General features: G+C 41.7%; 1 protein-coding gene across 2 annotated transcripts; it reads left to right on the top strand.

Moving 5' to 3' along the window:
• Window positions 1–13833: 13833 nt before the first annotated feature.
• LOC115169239 (C2 calcium-dependent domain-containing protein 4C-like) lies at window positions 13834–19976 on the top strand. 2 transcript variants are annotated; one of them, XM_029724710.1, is made up of 3 exons: window positions 13834–13978; window positions 18249–19024; window positions 19154–19976. In XM_029724710.1, exons 2-3 carry the CDS (start codon window positions 18278–18280, stop codon window positions 19721–19723), a joined length of 1317 nt encoding a protein of 438 aa, XP_029580570.1. In that variant the 5' UTR covers window positions 13834–13978; window positions 18249–18277; the 3' UTR covers window positions 19724–19976. The 2 variants fall into 2 exon arrangements, with proteins under 2 accessions (XP_029580570.1, XP_029580569.1); XM_029724709.1 differs by lacking the exon at window positions 13834–13978 and adding an exon at window positions 14406–14491.
• The last annotated feature ends 5557 nt before the right edge of the window (window positions 19977–25533 follow it).

Here is a 25533-nt window from a genome sequence, read left to right as displayed (position 1 = left end):
GCTCGCCGCCATTGGACTCTGGAGCAGTAGAAACGCGTTCTCTGGAGTGATGAATCACGCTTCACCATCTAGCAGTCCGACAGACAAATCTGGGTTTGGCGGATGCCAGGAAAACGCTACCTGCCTCAGTGCATTGTGCCAACTGTAGTTTGGTAGAGGAGGAATAATGGTCAGGGGCTGTTTTTCATGGTTCGGGCTAGGTCCCTTAGTTCCAGTGAAGGGAAATCTTAACGCTACAGCATACAATGAAATTCTGGACGATTCTGTGCTTCCAACTTTGTGGCAACAGTTTGGGGAAGGCCCTTTCCTATTTCAGCATGACAATGCCTCCGTGCACAAAGCGAAGTTCACACAAAAATGGTTTGTCGAGATCGGTGTGGAAGAACTTGACTGGCCAGCACAGAGCCCTGACCTCAACCCCAAGCAAGTCCCCGCAGCAATGTTCCAACATCTACAGTTGCTGGGCACTTACCAGAAGAGTGGAGGCTATTATAGCAGCAAAGGGGGGGACCAACTCCATGTTAATGCCCATGATTTCGGAATTAGATGTTCGACAAGCAGGTGTCCAAATACTTTTGGTCATTTAGTGTTTATGTACATACAGTATCTACCTAAATTACCTCATACCCCTGCACATCAACTTAGTATTGGTACCCTCTGTATATAGTTATTGTAACTCATTGTGTATTCATTCCTTGTGTTATTATTTTTCTTTTGTTTCACTTGTTTTCTCTCTACATTGTTGAGAAGGGCATGTAACAGAACATTTCACTGCCAGTCTACACCTTTTGTTAAAAAAAACATGTAACAAATAAGATTTTATTTTGACTAACTTACCTCTAGTGAAACACAAAGCCATTATTAGTGACCTGCAAAAAAGAACAACAATGTCCTACCGGTTATGTGACCAGTCTCATACTTGGTAATACCACTGTTGGTTTCACAACTGAAAGCAAAGAGCTCCCGTGAGTATCAAATGGGTAACCCAAGAGGAAAAAATATATACTTCATGAATACATTTTAAGTATATAAGCTCAGCAACAATAAAAAAACGGCCCTTTTTCAGGACCCTGTCTTTCAAAAATAGTTTGTAAAAATCAAAATAACTTCAGATCTTCATTGTAAAGGGTTTAACTTCTTTGGGATAGGTGGCAGTATTTTCACGGCCAGATAAAAAACGTACCTGATTTAATCTGGTTAGTACTCCTGCCCAGAAACTAGAATATGCATATAATTAGTAGATTTGGATGGAAAACACTCTAAAGTTTCTAAAACTGTTTGAATAGTGTCAGTGAGTATAACAGAACTCACATGGCAGGCCAAAACCTGAGAAGATTCCATACAGGAAGTGCCCTGTCTGACAATTTGTTGTCCTTCTGTTGCATCTCTATCGAAAATACAGCATCTGTGCTGTAACGTGACATTTTCTAAGGCTTCCATTGGCTCTCAGAAGGCGCCAGAAAGTGGAATGTGGTGTCTGCTGTCTCTGGGCGAAGAACAGCAGGAGAATTTGTAAGTAGTCAGCCTGGGGACAGTGACACTGGAGATGCGCGGTCTCGAGACTACTCCATTTTTTTTCTTTCAGCCTTTGAATGAATACAACGTTGCCCGGTTGGAATATTATCGCTATTTTATGAGAAAAATAGCATAAAAATTGATTTTAAACAGCGGTTGACATGCTTCTAAGTATGGTAATGGAATATTTTTTACATTTTTTGTCACGAAATGCGCTCGCGCGTCACCCTTCGGATAGTGACCTGAACGCACGAACAAAACGGAGCTATTTGAATATAACTATGGATTATTTCGAACCAAAACAACATTTGTTGTTGAAGTAGAAGTCTGGGAGTGCATTCTGACGAAGAACAGCAAGGTAATCCAATTTTTCTAATAGTAATTCTGAGTTTAGGTTGTCCCAAACTTGGTGGGTGTCAAAATAGCTAGCCGTGATGGCCGAGCTATGTACTCAGCATATTGCAAAATGTGCTTTCGCCGAAAAGCTATTTTAAAATCTGACACCGCGATTGCATAAAGAAGTTCTGCATCTATAATTCTTAAAATAATTGTTATGTATTTTGTGAACGTTTATCATGAGTAATTTAGTAAATTCACTGGAAGTTTTTGGTGGGTATGCTAGTTCTGAACATCACATGCTAATGTAAAAAGCTGGTTTTTGATATAAATATGAACTTGATTGAACAAAACATGCATGTATTATATAACATAATGTCCTAGGAGTGTCATCTGATGAAGATCATCAAAGGTTAGTGCTGCATTTAGCTGTGGTTTGGGTTTATGTGACATATATGCTTGCTTGGAAAATGGCTGTGTGATTATTTGTGTCTATGTACTCTCCTAACAGAATCTAATGTTTTGCTTTCGCTGTAAAGCCTTTTTGAAATCGGACAATGTGGTTAGATTAACGAGAGTCTTATCTTTAAAATGGTGTAAAATAGTTGATTGTTTGAGAAAATTGAATTGTGGTATTTTAGTTGGTTTTGTATTTCGCACCATGCGATGCCATTGGCTGTTGGCTAGGGGTTCCGCAGGCGGAACAGGATTCCGCTAGCGGAATGTCTGTCCTCAACAGGTTAAACACTGTTTCCCACGCTTTTTCAATGAACCATAAACAATTCATGAACATGCACCTGTGGAATGGTCATTAAGACACTAACAGCTTACAGACAGTAGGCAATTAAGGTCACAGTTATGAAAACTTAGGACACAAAAGAGGCCTTTCAGCTGACTCTGAAAAACATCAAAAGAAAGATGCCCAGGTTCCCTGCTCATCTGCGTGAACGTGCCTTAGGCATGCTGCAAGGAGGCATGAGGACTGCAGATGTGGCCAGGACAATAAATTGCAATGTCCGTACTGTGAGACGCCTAAGACAGCGCTACAGGGAAACAGGACGGACAGCTGATCGTCCTCGCAGTGGCAGACCACGTGTAACAACACCTGCACAGGATCGGTACATCCGATCATCACACCTGCGGGACAGGTACAGGATGTCAACAACTGCCGGCAACAACGTCACCTATGGGCAAACCCACCGTCTCTGGACCAGACAGGACTGGCAAAAAGTGCTCTTCACTGACGAGTCGCGGTTTTGTCTCACCAGAGGTGATAGTCGGATTCGCGTTTATCGTTACACCGAGGCCTGTACTCTGGAGCGGGATCGATTTGGAGGTGGGGGTCTGTCATGGTCTGGGGCGGTGTGTCACAGCATCATCAGACTGAGCTTGTTGTCATTGCAGGCAATCTCAATGCTGTGCGTTACAGGGAAGACATCCTCCTCCCTCATGTGGTACCCTTCCTGCAGGATCATCCTGACATGACACTCCAGCATGACAATGCCACCAGCCATACTGCTCATTCTGTGTCTGATTTCCTGCAAGACAGGAATGTCAGCGTTCTGGCATGTCCAGCGAAGAGCCCAGATCTCAATCCCATTGAGCATGTCTGGGACCTGTTGGATCAGAGGGTGAGGGCTAGGGCCATTGCCCCAAAAATGTCCGGGAACTTGCAGGTGCCTTGGTGGAAGAGTGGGGTAACATCTCACAGCGAGAACTGGCAAATCTGGTGCAGTCCATGAGGAGGAAATGCACTGCAGTACTTAATGCAGCTGCTGGGCACACCAGATACTGACTGTTACTTTTGATTTTGCCCCCCCCCCCTTGTTCAGGGACACATTATTACATTTATTTTAGTCACATGTCTGTGGAACTTGTTCAGTTTGCTTCAGTTGTTGAATCTTATGTTCATACAAATATTTACACATGTTCAGTTTGCTGAAAATAAACGCAGTTGACAGTGAGAGGATGTTTCTTTTTTTGCTGAGTTCAGAAGTACTCTACGTCAGTGATAATTATACTTCAATATATTAGAAAGTATCTAAATTGTAACTAATTTAAATATGTTTAATACATTTTAATATCCATTTTATTATTGTTTTATTAGCATTGATGTATTTAAAATTAAAATGATTTATTTTTTTACATTTTTGTACTTAACATATTTGATAAAGACCCCAAATAAATATTCTTTGAATAAACTTTAGGTACATTTTATGTATATTTCTCATAAAATAGACATATACTAAAATTTAAGTTCAGTATAACTGTAAGTTTGGTTTTGTTGATCAATCAGCGTCAATATATTATTAAAAAAACTAGCATGATCAATTAAATGGTATGTAAAATATAATTCCTGTATATTCTATATAAAGAAAGTACAAGTGTACTTTTACAAAAAAAATAACATTTGGTATTGTTATTAGCCACATAAAGGTTACCTTGATTCAACAAAGCATCTTACCCAGCTAGCACATTTGGTTCCTTGCAAGTTGTGGGAATGTATGTTTTTGGTTTCACATTGGTTGTTTTACTCTGGTTCCTTTAAAGTTTTAATGGGAGCTTTTATTAACACTGAGAATGGAAATTATAGGTTATGTGGAGGTTTTTAAATAACGTTGTTAAAACTTTCACTGAATGTTTTAATTACACTGCTAGATTATTTTGGGTTAACTTCTTGGAACTCCAAGGCCAGATAGGACACATAGAAATGTATTTCTTTAGGCATTAACCATGCAAACATATTTTTTTTTTATTGTGACACATGCATCAGTGAGATTCAAACCTTTAATCTTCTGTTCTTTATCCATGGAATTAGTCCACTGTGCCACCAGGATGGTGGTTTTATGCACGCAAAGCTGTTAATTTTAGTCTATTCAAACAGACCCCATTTTAAAGGAAACAAGCACTCATTAAGGTCAGGTGTGGCCAATGAGCGGGTCAGGTGTGGCTAATCACTTAACAAGATAGTGTCACGTCCTGACCAGTAAAGGGGTCATTTGTCATTGTAGTATGGTCAGGGCGTGGCAGGGGGTGTTGTTTTTGTGTGTTTTGGGGTTGGTTTATTTAGAGGGGATTTGTTCTAGTTTTCATTTTCTATGTTCGTTTTCTATGTGTGGCCGAGTATGGTTTCCAATCAGAGGCAGGTGTCTTTCGTTGTCTCTGATTGGAAGCCATTCTTAGGCAGCCCTTTTTTCCTTTGGGTTTGTGGGTGGTTGTTTTCGGTATAGCCTATGTGCCTTACAGAACTGTTTCATCGTTTGTTTATTTTGTTTGAGTGTTCTCTCGAAAGAAAGAAAGAAAGAAAGAAAGAAAGAACGAAAGAAAGAAAGATGAGCACTATACCCGCTGTGCCTTGGTCTGTCCCTTACAACGCTTATGACAGATAGAGGATGGAGAGAGTTTTGTTGATGCTGAGAACTGAATGCATATGTTTTTAAATAACACTCTTAGAACACTTTCTGAACGTTACTAATGTTTTCTTGTTTTAATATATTTATAGAGAAATAACACTCCCACAGAGTGGCCCTCATTTAGGGCTAAACACTGGTCCTACGGGGAAGCACAGTGGGGGGAGTGTACAAGATCAAAACATTTCACAATCTTTATTTCAAACGGAGTTGAACAAAAGTCCTTATATTATACCCGTAGCATTGATGTAATCAAAGCTATGCTACCCTATAAAGCAGTGCTTATCAATTCCCTGGTAATGTTCCTGTTGTCATGCCGATAATCAGAGGTAGAAGCGTATATTATTATCATGGTTAGGGAAGTGCCATCTACCCACACACCTTGCACATATTGTTCACGCATGTCGTCGGTGCCTACTCGGATGTGTACTCAGTATATTAATACACCTGTTACATAAAATCTAAATCTAAAAACATGGGGAAAAGGGGGTAAGTTCAAGTTTTGCCTTTTTAGATCCTCAGCAGCAAACATCATTAGCGACGTCATCATAACCATAATCATCAACATCACCATCACATTACCATCATCATCCCCATATTATGACAACCGAGGACAATGAAACCAAGGAGAAATACCAAAAGAAAGACAGAAAGAGAAAGAACTAGAGAAAGAAAAATACACGTACATACACACAGACAATCTTTTATTCCCAGTCAGGCAGTCACATCTGTCCTGGCATATGCCTGCAGCTTTTATGTTTGGCCACTTACTCATTCCACCCTTCTGCTCCCCCATCCCAGACACACAAGACCCATATCCAAAAAGCATCTCAGAGTAGAGTGCTGATCTAGGATCTGGCCATGTAATATTATTCATTATGATCTAAAAGGCAAAACTTAATCTAGATCAGCACTCCTACTCTGAGATGATTTTTGAATACGGGCAGTGTGGGGCCCTAAGCCAGATTTAGTTCGGGAGCCCTCCACTGAATATCGGGGGCCCCCTCTGCGTATAGGCCCCCTCTGTTAATCGGGGACCCCTCTGTGTATAGGCAGAGCACTGCTGACGTGGGCTAATTGAGTGACTGTCAGTGACTGACATAACAAGTGGAAAACTGCTGATGCACTACCAATTTTCAAAATGTCACCTTGTGTATTACGTTTTTCTAACTCTCAACAGTCATTTGCGACACCAACTGAGTTCCTAAAAGTTTTGTTTTGGTTTTCATGGAAAGTTTTCTTAACGTTCTCTGAACAATTTGAGAACATGACTTTAAATAGAACCACGAGGAAACATGTAGGAAACATTATGCTGAAGTACTGAAATTCCCACAGAAGAACATTGTTTCTCAAAGGCCCAGTGCAGTAAAAATATGGTTTCTCCTTTGTTTTATATCACATTGTACAACAGCTGATGAAACCACCACTGTAAAAGTGTGAAAACATTTGATCAGTGATATTTCCTGATAGTTGCTGGATGAAAATGCAATCTACATAAGACATTCTAATCAGCAGATTTGCATGGGCGGGAGTTGCTGGTTTCCATGGTGATATCACCATGCAGACTGGTTAATAGACCAATAACGAAGAGAGTTCCAAACCTTTGCCAAAAACAGCTAGTTTTCAGTCTTCCCCTCCCCACTCAGACCACTCCTCGACAGTCTATAGCAAAATTCTTGCTTGGGAACTAGTTTGCTAAAAAGCTATTTTTGTTCATTTTAATGGAAGATACTTCAATTGTTACCCAGAAATGATTTGATATTGTTATAAAAATGGCTGTATTGAGCCTTTAACGTTCCGTGAAGTATTTGAGAACATTCCCAATGTCAAACCAGGTAAACATTTTAATTAAATGTAACCATGTTTGAACTTAGGAAACGTTCTAGAAACATTCTATTAACCCTTTGACATGTACGATCACACATTTGTGATCATTGTTGAGTGGTCCCTGCAGCGTACCATCGCAAATACGTGATTGGAACAGTAGCAACAGAACGTATGATGCAACAAAAGTGTCTAAACAGCACTGTTGTCTGAAACGCATCAAAACAACGTTTTGTGTTGATGGGAAATAAACGCCTTCACAACTGTATTCCTCAATTTCACCTTTCATTGTAAAAGATAAATGCGAACTTCATTATCCAAGCATCACACAGAACACATCCACAGCCAAACGTATTCCATAAGCCATATAGTTTCGGGTTACGATGCAGGAAATATTACTATGATGGGGGATTTATCAATGAATGGGGGCAAACACAGAACAAGTTTATAAGCTAAATAAAAATAAACACCCTGGAAAGGGGGGTCTGATCTGGCAACCCTGAGGTACAATAGTTACAATCTGATGCCATTTTCAAAACAACTGGGAACTGGAAACTCAGAAATCTCAGACTTCAGTGGGTTCATTCCAACTCGGGAACTCTGGGCTCTTTCTAGAGCCCGAATTTTCTGAACTGAAGATCACTGACGTCATGATTTGACATCAATGATCTTTGACCAGTTGTCTTGAAAAGCACAATAAGTGAGTTGAGTGAACTATCCCTTCACCACATTTTGTTATAAGATCTTTGGTCTGACAGACACTTACGTGACACCCAGAATGCATTGTATGTTGTCAACAAACATAATGGCGAATAACTTAGCATTAGCTTATCAACTTTGAAAAACCTTCAAAAAAAGTATTTTGCACACATCATATGTGTCCATTACAATCTATGTAAGAATTGGAATGTATGAATTGTCAACAGTACTTGAAAACGTGAATAAAACAGTAAATACATTATGCTCCATACAGTGCATACGGTATGCTACAGTAGAAACGACAACACAATATACAGAAAATAAGGCACTTACTTTGAAAGGAACGCACACATGTTCAAAGTTATTATTTGTACGGAAAACAACAACGAAGGCAATGCGGGTGCCAGCCAGAAAATGTACCATGGGGAAAAGGTTATTTTTTTGAAAACTCTGTTTATTCAGTTTTACACACATAATAAGACAACACAATATAAATAATATGATATGCTTTAGTAGAATGTGTTTTATTACAAATAAAGAATAAGTATAAAGATATCATACTTTAGACAAGTTAAATACAGTGGGAAGAAGGGTACAGAGGTTAAAGAGCAATCTGAAGTTAATACTGGAACTGAGTGGTCACTTCGCCATTGTTCCTGTAAACAGCCGAGGGATAGGGGTGTAGAAATGCAACCACTCACACATTCACAGCCAGTCATGGCCACAGACTGTCCATCCACCAGACCAAAATTAAAGTTTACAATGCTTGTTTTCTGTTTTTTTTCTTCGTTTTTTACAATTACATTGTTTACAAACAGAGCAAAACAAGTTCATATTTTAGTCTCTGACAGGGAAAGAGGAATAAGGCATCCACTTGTCAAATTCAATAAGAATCAATGGGCACCAATCTCAATGACCCCCCCCCCCCCAAAAAAAAACACAAAATAAATGCTCCTCCAACCAGCAAATCACAGGGGTGTTAAATACAGATTTATTTTGGTTTTAATAAGAATGCCATCAGAGAGTGGACTTTATAAAGTAAAACTGGAATGGAGTCCATGTATCATAAAACAGTTTAGAGTATTTATATTTTTTATATTTAACTAGGCAAGTCCATAAGAACATTTTTTTTTTTTTACAATGACAGCCTACTCTGGCCAAATCCAGATGACACTGGGCCAATTGTGTGCTGCCCTATGGGACTCCCAATCACAGCCAGATGTGATAAAGCCTGGATTTGAACCAGGAACTGTAGTGACACCTCTTGCACTGAAATGCAGTGCCTTAGACCACTGCACCACTCAGGTATTGAATTAAGAAAAACTCTAATTTCAGAGAGCACAACACATCTCCCACCCAATAGTTATAAGATTGGGGAACTGCCATCTTCCAGTTCTGAAGTATTAGCCGTCTAGCTAAAAGAGTTACGCAACAGTGTCCAACTGAATTCTTGACAGAGGGCTGCCTATGGGCAGTACTCCAAAAAGTACTGTAAGGGGAGACGGATCGATAACAGTACCATATATATCATAGAAACATTTAAATAAGAATTCCCATAAACCAGACAGTTTGACAGTCTCAAAACATATGAAACAGTGTGGCTGCTTCCGTTTTACATTGAACACAGGTAGGATCAAAATCAAAGAATAATCTTCAGAGTTTGGCCCCGGACCAGTGGATACAGTGAACCACCTTGAATTGAATGAGGCTGTGTCTAGTGCTAAAAGAGGACTAATGCACCCTGTACAGCACAGATTCCCAGCTCTCTTCCCCGAGTCCCTCCCTCAAATCCTTTTCCCATCGAGTCTTCCCAAGGCACCAAAGAAGGGTTGTGTAAGTCATTAATGATTGCATACAGTATATATCTGAAATTGCACCCTTAGGAAGCTTGTTTAGCTAAAAAATACCCTCTATAGCTGTACTCGTGGCCTATTGGGAAATTAAGAGGTGTTGGATCTAACAAAGTTCCTAGTCTGGAGATAGCGGAAGAAGTGGGATTGGGGAGGCTGAACTTTTCCTGTAGCTGAGCAAAAGAGGCAAATGTATCGTCAAAGAATAATTAGGCCAGTGTCTCTTCACTGGCCTAGTGAGTGCCAGATGCCAAAAGCCCCATCATTTAAAGATGGAGGAAATCAAATGTTCTGATTGGACCTGATAGAGAAAGCCTCTAAGGCTAAACGGAACTGATTCCAAATTTTAAGAGACTGCTTTACAATTGGGTTGACACACCTTTTGCCTAGGGACAGTGGGAGAGACGAGCACAACACACAGGAAAGTGCAGCAGGTTTACGTGATTCAGACTCGATCTGGATCCAGAGTGGTCTTGGGCCAGTAGGATCAGTCTGTAGCCAGTACCAAAAGGGCTCTGAAATTTGCAGCCCAATAGTATGTCTGAAAATTTGGTAGAGTTAAACCACCCAATGCCTTAGGCTTCTGTAAATGTTTTTCTACAAATCCACGGTACCTTGCCATCCCAAATAAAATAGATGAATGCTTGGTTCAGTGAATTGAAAAAAAATATAAACATTTGGGCCACATTCATTTTAATGACATAAACCTTTCCAATAAGAGAAAGAGAGAGACTAACAAAAAAGTTAAAACATTTTCAAACTATCTTAGAGCAACGTTTTCCATAAACAAATTTGAATATTTCCTTTAAACTCCCAAGTAGTTGAATTGATCCTGGACAATCCTAAACTGAATGCTTGTAAAAGAGCATTGAGCTAATGTAGGCTAATGTGATTAGCATGAGGTTATAAGTAACAAGAACGTTTCCCAGGACATAGACATATCTGATATTGGCAGAAAGCTTTCATTCTTGTTAATCTAACTGCACTGTACAATTTACAGTAGCTATTAATAAACCAATTAGACACATTTGGCCAGTCTTGATACAAAATGTTTGAACAGAAATACAATGGTTCATTAGATCAGTCTAACACTTTGCACATGCACTGCTGCCATCTAGTGGCCAAAATCTAAATTGCACTGGAATTTATTTCTCCATTATTTTACCAGGTAAGTTGACTGAGAACACATTCTCATTTACAGCAACAACCTGGGGAATAGTTACAGGGGAGAGGAGGGGGATGAATGAGCCAATTGTAAACTGGGGATTATTAGGTGACCATGATGGTTTGAGGGACAGATTGGGAATTTAGCCAGGACACCGGGGTTAATACCCCTACTCTTACGATAAGTGCCATGGGATCTTTAATGAACTCAGAGAGTCAGGACACCCGTTTAACGTCCCATCCAAAAGACAGCACCCTACACACCCTGGGGCATTGGGATATTTTTTAGACCAGAGGAAAGAGTTCCTCCTACTGGCCCTCCAACACCACTTCCAGCAGCATCTGGTCTCCCATCCAGGGACTGACCAGGATCAACTCTGCTTAGCTTCAGAAGCAAGCCAGCAGTGGTATGCAGGGTGGTATGCTGCTGACTAACAATAATATATTATGGCCTTTTTCTTGCATTTCAAAGATGATGGTACAAAAACAAAATACACATGTTTTTTTCTTTGTATTATCTTTTACCAGACTAAATGTGTAATATTCTTCTACATTAATTTAACATTTCCACAAACAAGTGTTTCCTTTCAAATGGTATCAAGAATATGCATATCCTTGCTTCAGGTCCTGAGCTACAGGCAGTTAGATTTGGATATCTAATTTTAGGCAAAATTGGAAAAAAAGGGTAAGATCCTTAATAACCCTTTCCACTTGTGGGAGTTGGTTTATATGCATAGGGCTACATTTAAATGTTTCTTACAGAAGAAATATGAAATGCATAACCAGGGTAGCAATTGAAAGGTAACAGTGTGCAGATTATGGGAAAATTATTAGACCAAATGTGAGGACACAACAGTTCACATGGCACAAGACTGAATCCAACATTACACTGTTGATTTTATGTGTATTTCACATTTAATGTACTTTCCGCCTCATTTGTTGATAACGAAATCTGAAAATTCTCTAGATACATTCAGTATCGTGAGAAGAATGTTCATGGAAAATATGGGGTCGATGGAACATATGACAAAAAAATGACAAGGGTTCGGGTGAGAGCACTAACTGGTGTCTTCAAGTGGCCACATACCTCTCCACAGTCTGCATAGTTCCTAAGTCATTTCAATGCACTTTTTTGACCCAAAGAAGAGTCTTCAACTTGAAGGTACTTATTTTTTGTTGTTGCTCTCCTAGCGGTTGTTGAGGAACTAGAGCAAGCACACTTGTGGTTATTTTGTTTGGAACACAACCCTGCATCCCTGCAATCACACAATTACTGTCGTTGTTTACTCAATCCAAAAATGGTCCATTTATAAATTGCAATCTGGGCGAGGTGGGCATCATTTGAAACCTTGTTCTATTGCCAGGACTAGCTAAGTTATAAAATATGATATTACAGTGTTAGGCTTTCACAATGCAATTCAGGGAAACACATCATCATTTTGGTGCGCAAAGAAAGGAGTCATAAGTGCATTCAGTTGCGTTGTGCCGCGGTGATTTCTTTTCTTCACAATAGACACACTATGCTCATTCTGTTCAGAAAAACCCAGGGTATGACGCCATGTCATCTTCTAACTGTACATCAAACATAGTGATTATAAACACTGACACTGTATATGACATGAGTTTTATGATGTGGAAATGTGAAGTGTACATTTGGATTCGCGGGTGTTTGGCTGCTCGTATGATATCAAAGGGGTATTTATTATAATCCTCAACATCTCATAAAAAAAACAATACACAGTCTTCTTCATTTACAGCATTTTCCTCACTTAGACAACAAACAAGTTCCCCAATTAGTGGGAGGGATTGTCGCACGAGGTCCTCAAGTTCACCACTCACGTTCCGCACTTTAGTTGTTTACATTAAAGTAATACTTTAGCATTTCAATATATGTGTAATGTGTGATATGTCATTAAAAGTACAATGTTATTCAGTTGGAACATGAACATTTAAATAAGGTAAATATGAGGAAAAACATATTTCAAAAATGTACCTGCAGAAAAGGATGCTGTGCAATATGCAAATATTTTTTGCATATACTTTTTGGAAAGTATATTTAAGTATATTTTGTGGACATTTAAGTTAAATGTGCCTTTTTAAAAAGTATACTCATGTATATTTCCTTGAGATATGAAAAAGTGGAAGCACAATCATTATCACTGTCATCTTTCTCTGTACTCTTCAGGGACCTAATTTAGAAACTGTGCATACACATTAAGAATTTTTTTAGATGTATGCCAGCAAAGCCACTACAAAACATAACACTAAACAATACACTGATTGCACTATAACGGTGAAAAACGGTGCCCGCAAACTGTTAGGGCCTACATAAAGCTGTCCCGACAGCGGAGCTTTCCTTTCAGCACCCCATGGAGTGAATCAATGCTACACCTGGCTATCAGCAGACACGTGTCTGTCAGCGAAACAGTGCATTCAGCCTCATTTAGTGCTGCCTTTTTACAATCCATAGATGATATGGCTGACTTGCATGAATAAATATGGTTTCTACTAACTCCTTTTCTTTTTTTGCAAACATTTTTATCATGCTGTTTTGCGTTGTCATTATGGGGCATTGTGTGTAGATTAATGGGGGGGACAATTTTAGAATTTTTAATGCTGTAACGTAGCAAAGTGTGGAAAAAGTCAAAGGGTCTGAAAACTTTCCGAATGCACTGTATATCAACACTCTCCCACTGATCCTCCACATGCCATCGCAAACAACAGAGTGCACTTATTTCCCCACAGCCCAAAGGGACTACACCGCCAGGTATGTTCTCTCTAACAGCCCCATCCTTGCCCATTTACTTGTTGATGCAGCGATGGACGCTGAGCTACAGTCTGTCTCCTCAGAGCCCAGGGAAACTCTTACAGCTCTCCACGGTGCAACTCTGCCAATATACCATCTCATCTCCTTCCCCCAATGGCCCAGCAGTACAGAGTAATCTACTGTAATAGAGGAACCAGAATGTCACTCTAACTTCACCAAGGGACTGATCCATCAAGTTATCACAGCCATAGACCACCACGAGCCCTGCTGGCAAAGAGGGGATGAAGGATTACATGGGGATGTCATCAACTCCGGGTTTTGCTGTAATTCTATTTCTATGGTCTATCTGCTCTGGGAGCCAAATGGAACAAGACTTCCTCAGAAGCACTTGTCAGCGAATGCAGCAGAATATGGTGTGAAGAAATGCCCATCAATGTTACATGTCTCCTGCATGAGGATCTCTGATCTGATTCAATGATGTCAGGCCCCTTTGATTTAATGGAAAAACCCGTTAATGATAATGTTTGCAAATACAATGAGAACGTTTCCCATAGACAAATAGGAAGGAAACAACGATTTGCCCTTCGGTTAAAATCAAAACACGTAATTAGGTGTTAGATCCTATTTTGAGGAGGGTGCGTGGACAGCCTGGGAACCTCCCATTGGCTTGTCGTCACCATGGAGAACGCGGCAGCGGGCAGGGTCCATATATAACCCAGACGTGGACTCATCAGCGCCCCAATTATTGTTTGTTTCCCCCACAGTTACTCTGTCTGACGGAAGGTAGGTTAGTTAGGCAACCCATGTGAAGCGAGTCACGGAAAGTATTAAGGGGACAGGGACAGACGCGTGTGAGTGAAGTTGAACAATTTTCTGTTTCTATCGGGAGTTCGGGAGGAGTGGGAGGGAAACACTTCAGCCCAACGGTGAGTTCCTGTGATCCAACAGGTCATTCGTTTGTCTTGCAGCCTACCGGTCGGCTCATCGCCGCTTTTCAATCAGTGACACTGTGAGTCGGTCTGTGTCTATTATACAAGTTGTTCTGCTTTCAGGGATCGTCCCGCCTAAATTTGGGTATTCTGTTTGGTGCGTAAAAGTTGTTCAACGGCGCACAATGTGAAATAGGCTACAAACTTAATGGTTACATTTTATCCTGGCTTATAGGCAACCGTGTACTTTTCACTAGATATGCAAATGTTTGTTTGGTGGAAGCATTAATAAACAACGATGCGCACGATTACAGGCCATTACGCCGCTCTCTTGGATAGGTTATGCGCACTTACGCACACTTACGGAAAACTTCTCGTTTACGAAAGTCAGTGCCTGGAGGGTGAAAACATTGAAAACTAAACACTCTAAATGTACTTATTTTAAAACATGATTTGTTTAATGTTAAGGTATTTCAGAGACCTACACTATTTATAGCAAATAAACCTAAATGCTTCATTCTTTGTTTTATTACTGTTTTGTTATTTAGGACCGGATAAAATCAATAAAGTCTTATCATGTTCTCATTAGTCCACCTGGACCTATTAGCCCGAAACATTTTAATTAGACTACAGATAAAAATGTTCATAATGCTACTGTGTAATAGCCTACTGCAATCCGGATTCGATTGAATTGGGGGTTCCACCACAGTGGGGCGATTCATTACGAGTTTTAAAAGGATCGTAACATAATACAAAAATCCTCATCAAAATCCATCAATTTAAGATATGTCTTCCGCATCTGTGGTGGGAAGGTGGCCGAGCTACAGCGGTGTTTGTCAGGCCATGAGACATCCCGAAACTCAGTCTTCTCACGAAAACGTATGTAGCTTCCGAAACTAATATGACCACTATGGAAAGATGAGACTCCCAGGGACATGATGGTGTTATCTGATCCCCACAAGTGCCACGGGACTCGTCTGAAGGTAACCCATATGGAAGTATTGAGGTATTTGTGCCAACAATATATGTCCCCAAAAATAATTCCAGAGCATTTTCAAATCTCCTGGATATAGAACACTTAAAAATCTTATTCCTTCTGATTTATTTTTTGGCTGTCTTTTTTGCCATTTTTGAATGTGTCGTTCAGTGCATTTCTATGGGCTATAGGAAAGGCCAAATGCAATGTTGTGTGATTTGTTTAATTACATTTTTTACAACTTAAGGGGTCCTAAAATCATAAAACAATTCCATATGTTAGCTTAGTAGAGTTTTGGAAACCGTGGTCTAACTAGCTTCCTCTCCTCACCTCCTTTGTTGGTCCAAACTGTTTTGAGATGAAGGTGGCAGGTGATAGCAAATTAGGTTGACTTGCCATGTTGCTGTCAAACATTAGTGCAGAGATGACACCACTTCCCTGCAAACAAAATGATTAGTTAGGAAGTCCTCGGAACGTTACAAAATGGTCTCCTAAAGTTGTTAGGGCGTTGTCATGTGGAGGTTTGTCTAGTTCTGGGGACGTCCCCAAGGAAGATTTTACGATGTTCTCTGGACACTGTGTCATGGTCCTGTGGAGGTTTTGTCTAGTTCCCAGTTTGTTTCAGAAACATCTCCAATGATATTTTTAGGACTTTCTTAGAATGTTCCGCAATGGTCCCCTGGAGGTTTTTGTCTACTGATCCATTCACAGCTGTTTGTCTGTTGGCTAGTAACAGCCACACAAACAATGCTTTTAACAGTGTTTTCAACTTACTAATTTGACACACTTTGACATGCATGATTACAGTGTGCATGTTCATTTAGACAGTAGTTATTATTCAACATGTCTTCACCTGGGATTTGAACTCAAAATCTCTTGATTCATAGCATTCCAATCTTCCTGCTACACCACCATGTCTGTGTCAATGCCTGATTTCAGCTGTATTGCTACACAAAGTAAATCTCAACTCTGTTAAAAATACTAATATTAAAACATTAGACAACTATACAGAAAAGCTTCAAATTGCTGAAATAAGTAAATCAAATCAATGATGAGAGAATAAGCAGATGAACTGATAACTGAGTTAGCAGTGGCAATGTGACTCTTTTGCTAAGAGCAGATATGTGTTACAGGTAACAAGTACTGTATGTAGGGGACTTCTGAAATGTTACAGACTCTGTGGCATCGTAGAAAGATAAAGATCAGTGTACTCCAGAGGTTGTGAGTTCAAATCCTAGTTTGGTTCATCTTGAAAAGTCAGAGCTTTAAAGGTGATCACGTCGAGTGTATTGGTTTTGCCATTAGCTAGGTTTCTATCCGATTTGCGACACATTTTCATGCGAATATTCTAAAATCTGCATAAAACAATATGCGTATTTTCGCAACAGATGTTTCCACCAACAAACAGACTTTTTGCCGATAAAAGGCTGTGCGGGATGATGTAGTGCACATAAAAATAACTTTTGCTTTAAATTCCCATGTACCGAATGAAAAATAGTTGAATTGGTTTCCATCACATTTTCAATAAAGTGGTTTTGTCACAAACTGTTGCGTTTATATAGCAAATGTGCCCACTCTGGTCTTGGCATATGCGCTTTAGCCAACAGCTCACAGATACAGTGCGGGTAGGCTACCTATATTATGAGATTATTATGGACAAAAGCGGTATTATTTGTAATTGTCAAACGGCAGCCAGGCATCGATCATCATGTCACCAGAATAAGATCCTGGATATTTATTGCAAAGGAGCTTCAAGCTCGTCACCTTGCACATTCACCACCCTGTGAAGTTCCTAACTAATCTGTAGCCTAATAAAGTCCCCGCTTTCCCGAGTCGTAGTGGGAAGACCACACAACATATCATCACTTGACTCCAAGTTAACTTCGATATGATGACTATTATATAAATATTTGCACATAAAGGAGTTTCCACCGCCATTTCTCTCATAATTGATTTTACAGACACAAAAAGATCCCACCATGTCGAATTAACAAATTGTCTGTTTGCATTTAGAAAATTGTACTGACATTTCATGTTTCCATGAGCCCGGTCTTGACTTTTTTACACTATTTCAGTGGAAAAGCATCCCACTTACCTTAAAAAGAATGTTCCCCCAGAGAATGTTCCCAGAGGACCATCATACGACGTCCCAATGACTAGTAAAATGAAAGTCCTGAGAACGTCCTAAAAAAGTCTTGACATGGTCCTCAGTGACGTCCTGGTAACTTTTACAGGGAGTTACACAAAGGTCCCCCACGGAACGTTCCCTTGGGATCATTACGCAAAGTCCCCTTGACTAGCATGAAACGTCCCGTTGTGGTCATTGAATGTCCCAGGGATAACGTCCTATCAGAACCAAATAGGAACCTATTCGTAACGTTACCTAATGGACATGAAAATGCCTAATTACTATATAACGTTATACTGAGAACAAACCGTGACCTGTACTGAACATCGTCTTATGGTCCCGAGGTTAATGCATGTATTACGGCTCCTAGAATGTTCTCAGAACATCAGTGGGATAACGTCTCACCCAAACCCTTAAATGGACCTACTGAGAACGTTGCCTAATGTCATTTTCGACGTACCCTGTTTGCTGGGTTCATACTATTGAGATGCACCCACTTTTCCATATTTGCCTTTATGAACTGACTCCCACTCTTATCTTTCTGTATGCACAGTTTGAATTACGGGGGGATGTCATTGACAAGGGGATGTAATTTCCTACCTACCTGTGACTGGATGACATCATCACGTTCTGTCCATCTGTGTCTGCAGCTAGCTAACTTCAGGCCCTGGGGGGAAGTATGTGGCTCCTGGAGAAGTTCCGTGGCTCTCATGGCGGTCACTCTGCATTGGCGGGGGACAAGCAGCAGAACCAGACAGACCCCGTCTCCGTCCACACCAACATCATCACCCCCGGTAAGATCCCCGACTTCTTCATCCCCCACAAACTCATCTGCTGCCCCCCAGAGGCAGAGTCCCTCACGCCGGAGCCCCAGCCCCGCTACACCCTGCGCCCCTATGCCTCCGAGCACACCATCTGCAGCCAGACCCAGGGCAGCTGCAACCTGAACCCCCGCGGCCCGCGCCTGCTCTCTCGTCTTGCCGGGGACACCCGCAGCCTTTTGAGGGCCGCTAACCGCCACATCATCCAGATTGAGAGCACCGATGATCCGGGGAGCGGGGTAGGGGAGGGGGGAGACCCCAACACCAACGCAGAGCCCCAGTCCCTGCCCAGTCCCAGAGCCCCAGACCCCAACACCAAGGCCCAAACCTCGTACGGGTTCTCCACACTGGTGGAGAGCCCCCACACCCACCGCAAGGAGTCCATCTTCCACAGAGACCCCAGCAGCCCCCACACCTCCCCAGGCTCCCAGAGACACACCAAGGGAGGAAACCACCTGACCCCCTCCGTCCCCAACCCCTACCGCTACTTCAGCGGGGGTGAGAGCGACACATGCTCTTCGGCCGAGTCCTCCCCCATTACCTCCCCCCTCCTCACCCGCTCCACCTCCCTTCTCCGGTCCATCACACAGGAGACGCAGGCCAAGGTAAACAGTAAGGATGTTAACACCTAAGGATGATCACTTTAATTACATGTTTTTAAAATATATTTAGCTCAGGATTTCATGTATATGGTCCTATATGATATATCATATAATCATCCCTTCCCTTTACAGATTTTTTCTCCCTGTCAGGTGTCTCGTGCCAAGCATACCCTGGCACGCCACAGATCCCTGTCCACAGGCAAGTGCAGCTCGCCCGACACCAGCCCCAGTCTGCAGCGCCGCCGCCTGCGCTACCCTCCCTCCCCTACCTTCCGCGGACGCAAGGGGATCGGCTCCGGGGGGGCGAGTTCAGACCTCCTCCAGCGTGAGCACTCGGTCAACCTCAACAAAGGTGGCACGCTGAGGCTCAGCACTCACTATGATGCCGAGGCGGCCCGGCTGAGGGTGCGAGTGCTCGCCGCCGAGGACCTGTACGAGAAACAGACGGACGTGAAGAGCATCAACTGCTGCGTGTCTCTGTACCTGAACCCGGGCAAGCAGCAGAAGCAGAGGAGCACCATCATCAATAACAGCAGGAACCCCATGTTCAACGAGGACTTCTTCTTTGACGCGGTGCCGGCCGCCCAGGTCAAGAGCCTGGCCATGAAGATGAAGGTGGTGAACAAGGGAACCAGTCTAAAGAGAGATGTGCTGCTGGGGGAGAGGGAGGTCCTGCTGAGTGAGCTGCTGCCAGGCTTCTAGAGATTCAGGCTTTCTCTGGGTTCTGTTTGGATTGACTGAGATTGAACCCTGAGGTGGAGCTCTTTTTTGAAATTTTGTCCCTTAGTGGAACTAGTTGGATTGGTCATCTTGGACACCCAGCATTGCAACAAATCAGAGTGAGGAGGTGTGTGATGTGTGGGTGTGTGTATGTTTGTGTGTGTGTTTTAGAGTTTCATATTTTCCTGATGTTTTCCAAATCTTCAATCCCGAGAATAAATCACTTTTCTACCGGGTAACCCGGTATTTCCTGCCAAACCCGGAAGTGTCATTCAAAAGCATTATAAAGCATATAAATACAGTATGTCTGGATTTGATTATAGCTTTGATCAGCATGAAAATTCAAACCTGATGCTACCTGAGCCTGATGAGCCAAATATTAAATACATTTTATGAACCCAACATAAACAACATTTAAAAAGCCCAAGCCCAAAAAGCCTAAATGGTTGTTCCATTATCCAATACATACAGGCTACTGCACCTTACGCGTGACAGAAAACCATAAAAGCCCATAGATGTAGCTAGCTAAATGCTCTCTTAGGTAAATAAATGAAACTAGTTTCAGAAGCTAATCTTTTTGAGTTTGAACTGTATTACTGTACTGTATTCTACTGTGTTATATGGACTTGAATTACGCACATCGTTCAAACCATGATAAACCATGACTTTGCTTTTTTTAGGTTTTGTTGACTCGCACCAAAGAAAATAAGTGAAAGACAAAAAAGTACAGTTAAAAAAAACTGGGGGAAACGGTGTGAAGAAGAGTTTTGAAACCAAAAGTGGCTTATATGAAAACCACACCACAAATATAAGTACAAAACAAACTAAAACTTTGTTTAAACAGTTAAAGAAAGCATGTTAATTATAATTGTACATGATATACTCAGTATACAAGAAAAACCATGTTTGATTATGTGTGTGTGTGAGAGAGTTACGCTACATAGAGGGGGTTATTGGGTAGTTTGGATCATCAGGCTGACCCCCAGTGTTCGCTTGAAGTTATTGAGGGATGATGAGGTTTTGGTGATGTGAAGACAAGGTTATCGCAGAGTCTTGTGTTATGTAAATGGATTTCAGAATTAACCTGAAATGATCTATTGAAGGGTTTAGGTGAACTGTCTAGGAAGTATGATTATTTGTAGATGAAAGTGCATAATGGAATTATTTTAATGTCTTAAATAGACAAGATATTGAGTTTCTAAAATAAAGGTGCAGATGGAGCCAGGTAATTAGAGTCGGTGGCTAAATTAGTGGTAAATGGCCTCCAGAGTGGTGCAGCGGTCTAAGGCACTGCATCACAGTGCTAGGGTCGTCACTACAGAGCCAGGTTTGATCCTGGGCTGTGTCGCCATTGGCCCAGCGTCGTCCGGTTTAGGGGAGGGTTTGGCCGGCTGGGATGTCCTTGTCCCATCACGCTCTAGTGACTCCTTATTTCAGGCCGGGCGCATGCACACTGACTTCGGTCACCAGCTTCTACGTTGTTTCCTCTGGCTGGCTTCCGGGTTAAGCGAGCAGTGTGTCAATAAGCAGTGCGTCTTGGTGGCGTTGTGTTTTGGAGAATGCATGGCTCTCGACCTTCGCCTCTCCCGAGTCTGTACGGGAGTTGCAGCGATGGGACAAGACTATAACTACCAATTGGGGTAAAAAGTAAAAAAAAACAAAAAAACAACAGTGGTAAATTAGACGCGCATTCAGTCTTTATATGACTGTAGCATAAGCTATGCTGCAGCAAATGTAGACCTACCTGTCACAATAAAAAAAGTTACCTTGATGAGATAGATGCTAGGTCTACATACATTGTGAACTACGCTCCATACTGAGATGGGCGGTACAGTATGTCCCTGCCCTGACAACCTAAACATCTTTTCCCGCTTTGAGGATAATACAGTACCACCGACGCGGGCCGCTACCAAGGACTGCGGGCTTTCCCTCTCCTTCTCCAAGGCTGACGTGAGTAAGACATTTAAGCACGTTAACCCTCGCAAGGCTGCCGGCCCTGTGCAATTGGGTCCTGGATTTCCTGACGGGCCGCCCCCAGGGGTTGAAGGTAGGAAACAACATCTTCACTTCGCTGATCCTCAACACTGGGGCCTCACAAGGGTGCATGCACAGCCCCCTCCTGTACTCCCTGTTCAATCATGACTGCGTGGCCATGCATGCCTCCAACTCAATCATAAAGTTTGCAGACAACACAACAGTAGTAGGCTTGATCACCAACAATGACGAGATAGCCTATAGGGAGGAGGTGAGGGCACTCGGAGTGTGGTGTCAGGAAAACAACCTCTCAATCAAAGTCAACAAAACAAAGGAGATGATCGTGGACTTCAGGAAACCAGGAGGAGGCTGAAGAAATTTGGCTTGTCACCTGAAACCCTCACAAACTTTTACAGATGCACAATTAAGAGCATCCTATCGGGCTGTATCACCGCCTGGTACGGCAACTGCACCACCCACAACCACAGGGCTCTCCAGAGGGTGGCGCACAACGGATCACTGGGGGCAAACTACCTGCTCTCCAGGACACCTACAGCACCCGTTGTCACAGGAAGGCCAAAAGATCATCAAGGACAACAACCACCCGAGCCACAGCCTGTTCACCCCGCTACTATCCAGAAGGTGAGGTCAGTACAGGTGCATCAAAGCTGGGACAGAGAGACAAAAAAATAGCTTCTATCTCAAGGCCAACAGGTTGTTATGCTTTTCCATCACTAACACAGAGAGGCTGCTGCCTACATACAGACTTGAAATCATTGGCCACAGTCACTTTAATAATGTCACTTTAATAATGTTTACATATCTTGCATTACTCATCCCATATGTATACACTGAGCACCATCATTCATTGGACAGTGACAATTCTTTTGTTATTTTGGTTCTGTACTCTAGCACTTTGAGTTTGAAAGGATACAATGAAAATGAGGGTGAAGTGCAGACTGTCAGCTTTAATTTGAGGGTATTTGCATACATATCAGATGAACTGTTTAGAAATTATAGAAGCTTTTGTACATAGTCCCCCTCATTTTCGGGCATCAAAAAACATTGGACAGTTTAGCATAATGTAGAATAAAGTAATCATTGTTTATTTTTGGTCGCATATCCTTTGCATGCAATTACTGCTTGAAGTCTGTGATGCATCGACATCACTAGACGCTGGGTATCTTCCCTGTTGATGCTCTGCCAGGCCTGTACTGCAGCCATCTTCATTTCCTGCTTGTTTTGGAGACTTATTGCCTTCAGTCTCCTCTTCAGCATGTAAAATGCATGTTCAATTGGATTCAGATCTTGTGATTGACTCTGCCAGTCAAGGATTTTCCACTTTTTGTCCATCCAAAACCCCTTCGTTGCTCTAGCAGTATGTTTAGGGTCATTGTCTTGTTGCATGATGAAGCGCCGTCCAATGAGTTTGGAGGCATTTGGTTTTATCTGAGCAGGTAAATTATTTCTGTAGACTTCAGAATTCATTGTTCTACTTCTGTCTGCAGTCACATCATCGATGAAGACAAGTGAGCCTTTTCCACTGGCAGCCATACAGGCCCAAGACATAACACCCCCTCCACCAAGCCATAACACCCCCTCCACCATGTTTCACAGATGAGGTGGTATGCTTTGGATCGTGGGCATGTCTTTTTTTTCTCCACACTTTCCTCTTTCCATCACTCTGGTACATGTTAATCTTTGTCTCATCTGTCCACAATACTTTTTTCCAGAACTCTTGGGGCTATTTTAGGTGCTTTTTAGCAAACTGTAATCTCGCCTTTCTGTTCTTCAGGCTTGTCAGTGGTTTGCATTTTGTAGTGTACCCTCTGTAGTCCTGCTGGTGTAGTCTTCTACGTATGGTAGACTTTGACACATCTACATCTGCATCCAGGAGAGTGTTTTTGATCTGTTGGGCTGTTGTCAGGGGGTTTTCTTCACCATAGAGAGTATTCTCCGGTCATCCACTACAGTGGTATTCCTCAGTCTACCCGGTCTTTTGACATAATTGAGTTCACCGGTAGTTTTTTTCTTGTTAACTCTTACATCTACACGTTCCGCTAGCGGAACGATTGCTCCAATATCCAATGATGGGCGGGGCGCGAAATTCAAACTCCTCTAAAATCGAAAACTTCCATTTTTCAAACATATGACTATTTTACAGCTATTTAAAGACAAGACTCTCCTTTATCTAACCAAACTGTCTGATTTCAAAAAGGCTTTACAGCGAAAGCAAAACATTAGAATATGTCAGCAGAGTACCCAGCCAGAAATATTCAGACACCCATTTTTCAAGCTAGCATATCATGTCACATAAACCCAAACCATAGCTAAATGCAGCACTAACCTTTGATGATCTTCATCAGATGACACACCTAGGACATTATGTTATACAATACATGCATGTCTGTTCAATCAAGTTCATATTTATATCAAAAAACAGCTTTTTACATTAGCATGTGACGTTCAGAACTAGCATTCCCACCGAACACTTCCGGTGATTTTACTAAATTACTCACGATAAACGTTCACAAAAAGCATAACAATTATTTTAAGAATTATAGATACAGAACTCCTCTATGCACTCGATATGTCCGATTTTAAAATAGCTTTTCGGATGAAGCACATTTTGCAATAATCTAAGTACATAGCCCGGCATTACAGGGCTAGCTATTTAGACACTCTGCAAGTTTAGCCTTCACCAAAATCACATTTCCTATAAGAAAAATGTTCTTACCTTGCTTGTTCTTCGTCAGAATACACTGCCAGGACTTCTACTTCAATAACAAATGTAGGTTTGGTCCCAAATAATCCATCGTTATGTTCCATCAAGACGTTTTGTTCGTGCGTTCTAGACACTATCCCAACGCTAAATCTCGGCCACGAGCATGACGCAAAATATGACAAAAAATTTCTAAATATTCCATTACCATACTTCGAAGCATGTCAACCGCTGTTTAAAACCAATTTTTATGCAATTTATCTCGTAGAGAAGCGATAATATTCCGACCGGGAATCTGCCTGTCTGTAAACTGAGGAAAAAACCGAAAGCCGGGGGCGGGGCGTGTCACGCGCCTAAGGCTTAGTCCATTGAGTGACCACTTAGCTTTTGCTCTCCTTTGTTTCAGCCAGGGCTTTGAATTACGTCATTCCTGTTTTTCCCGGGCTATGAGACCTCATTGGAGACGTGCGAAGTGTCACGTAAGAGCAGAGATCCTTTGTAAACGATAGAGATAATAAAGAAGGGCAAGAAATGTTCAGACAGGGTACTTCCTGAACAGAAGCATCTCAGGTTTTTGCCTGCCATAGGAGTTCTGTTATACTCACAGACACCATTCAAACAGTTTCAGAAACTTTGGAGTGTTTTCTCTCCAAAGCTATTAATTATATGCATATTCCAGTTTCTGGGCAGGACTAATAATCAGATTAAATCGGGTACGTTTTTTATCCAGCCGTGAAAATACTGCCCCCTAGCCATAAGAGGTTATTAATGATGAACCAAATTGTTGACTTGGTCATGCCCAGGGTTTTTGCAATGTTCCTGATTGATTGGTTTTCATTTCTGAGCCTTATGATGGCCAGCTTCATTTGCATCGACACTGCTGTCTTCCTCATGTTGTCACACCCCAACAACAACCTACAAAGGCAATAGCAAAGACTAGAATCAATACTATTCACCAACAGCTTTCCTGCATTCACTAACGACACAAATGAATACACCTGCCTAACGACACACATCTGTGAAGCCAATTCAACAAATGCAGTGGGGGAAAAAAGTATTTAGTCAGCCACCAATTGTGCAAGTTTTCCCACTTAAA

This window comes from Salmo trutta, chromosome 31 (genome assembly GCF_901001165.1).
Source record: "Salmo trutta chromosome 31, fSalTru1.1, whole genome shotgun sequence".
In the NCBI taxonomy this organism is placed as follows: domain Eukaryota; kingdom Metazoa; phylum Chordata; class Actinopteri; order Salmoniformes; family Salmonidae; genus Salmo; species Salmo trutta.
Note: the sequence above shows the minus strand (reverse complement) of the source record. Positions and strands in the feature narration are given on the sequence as shown.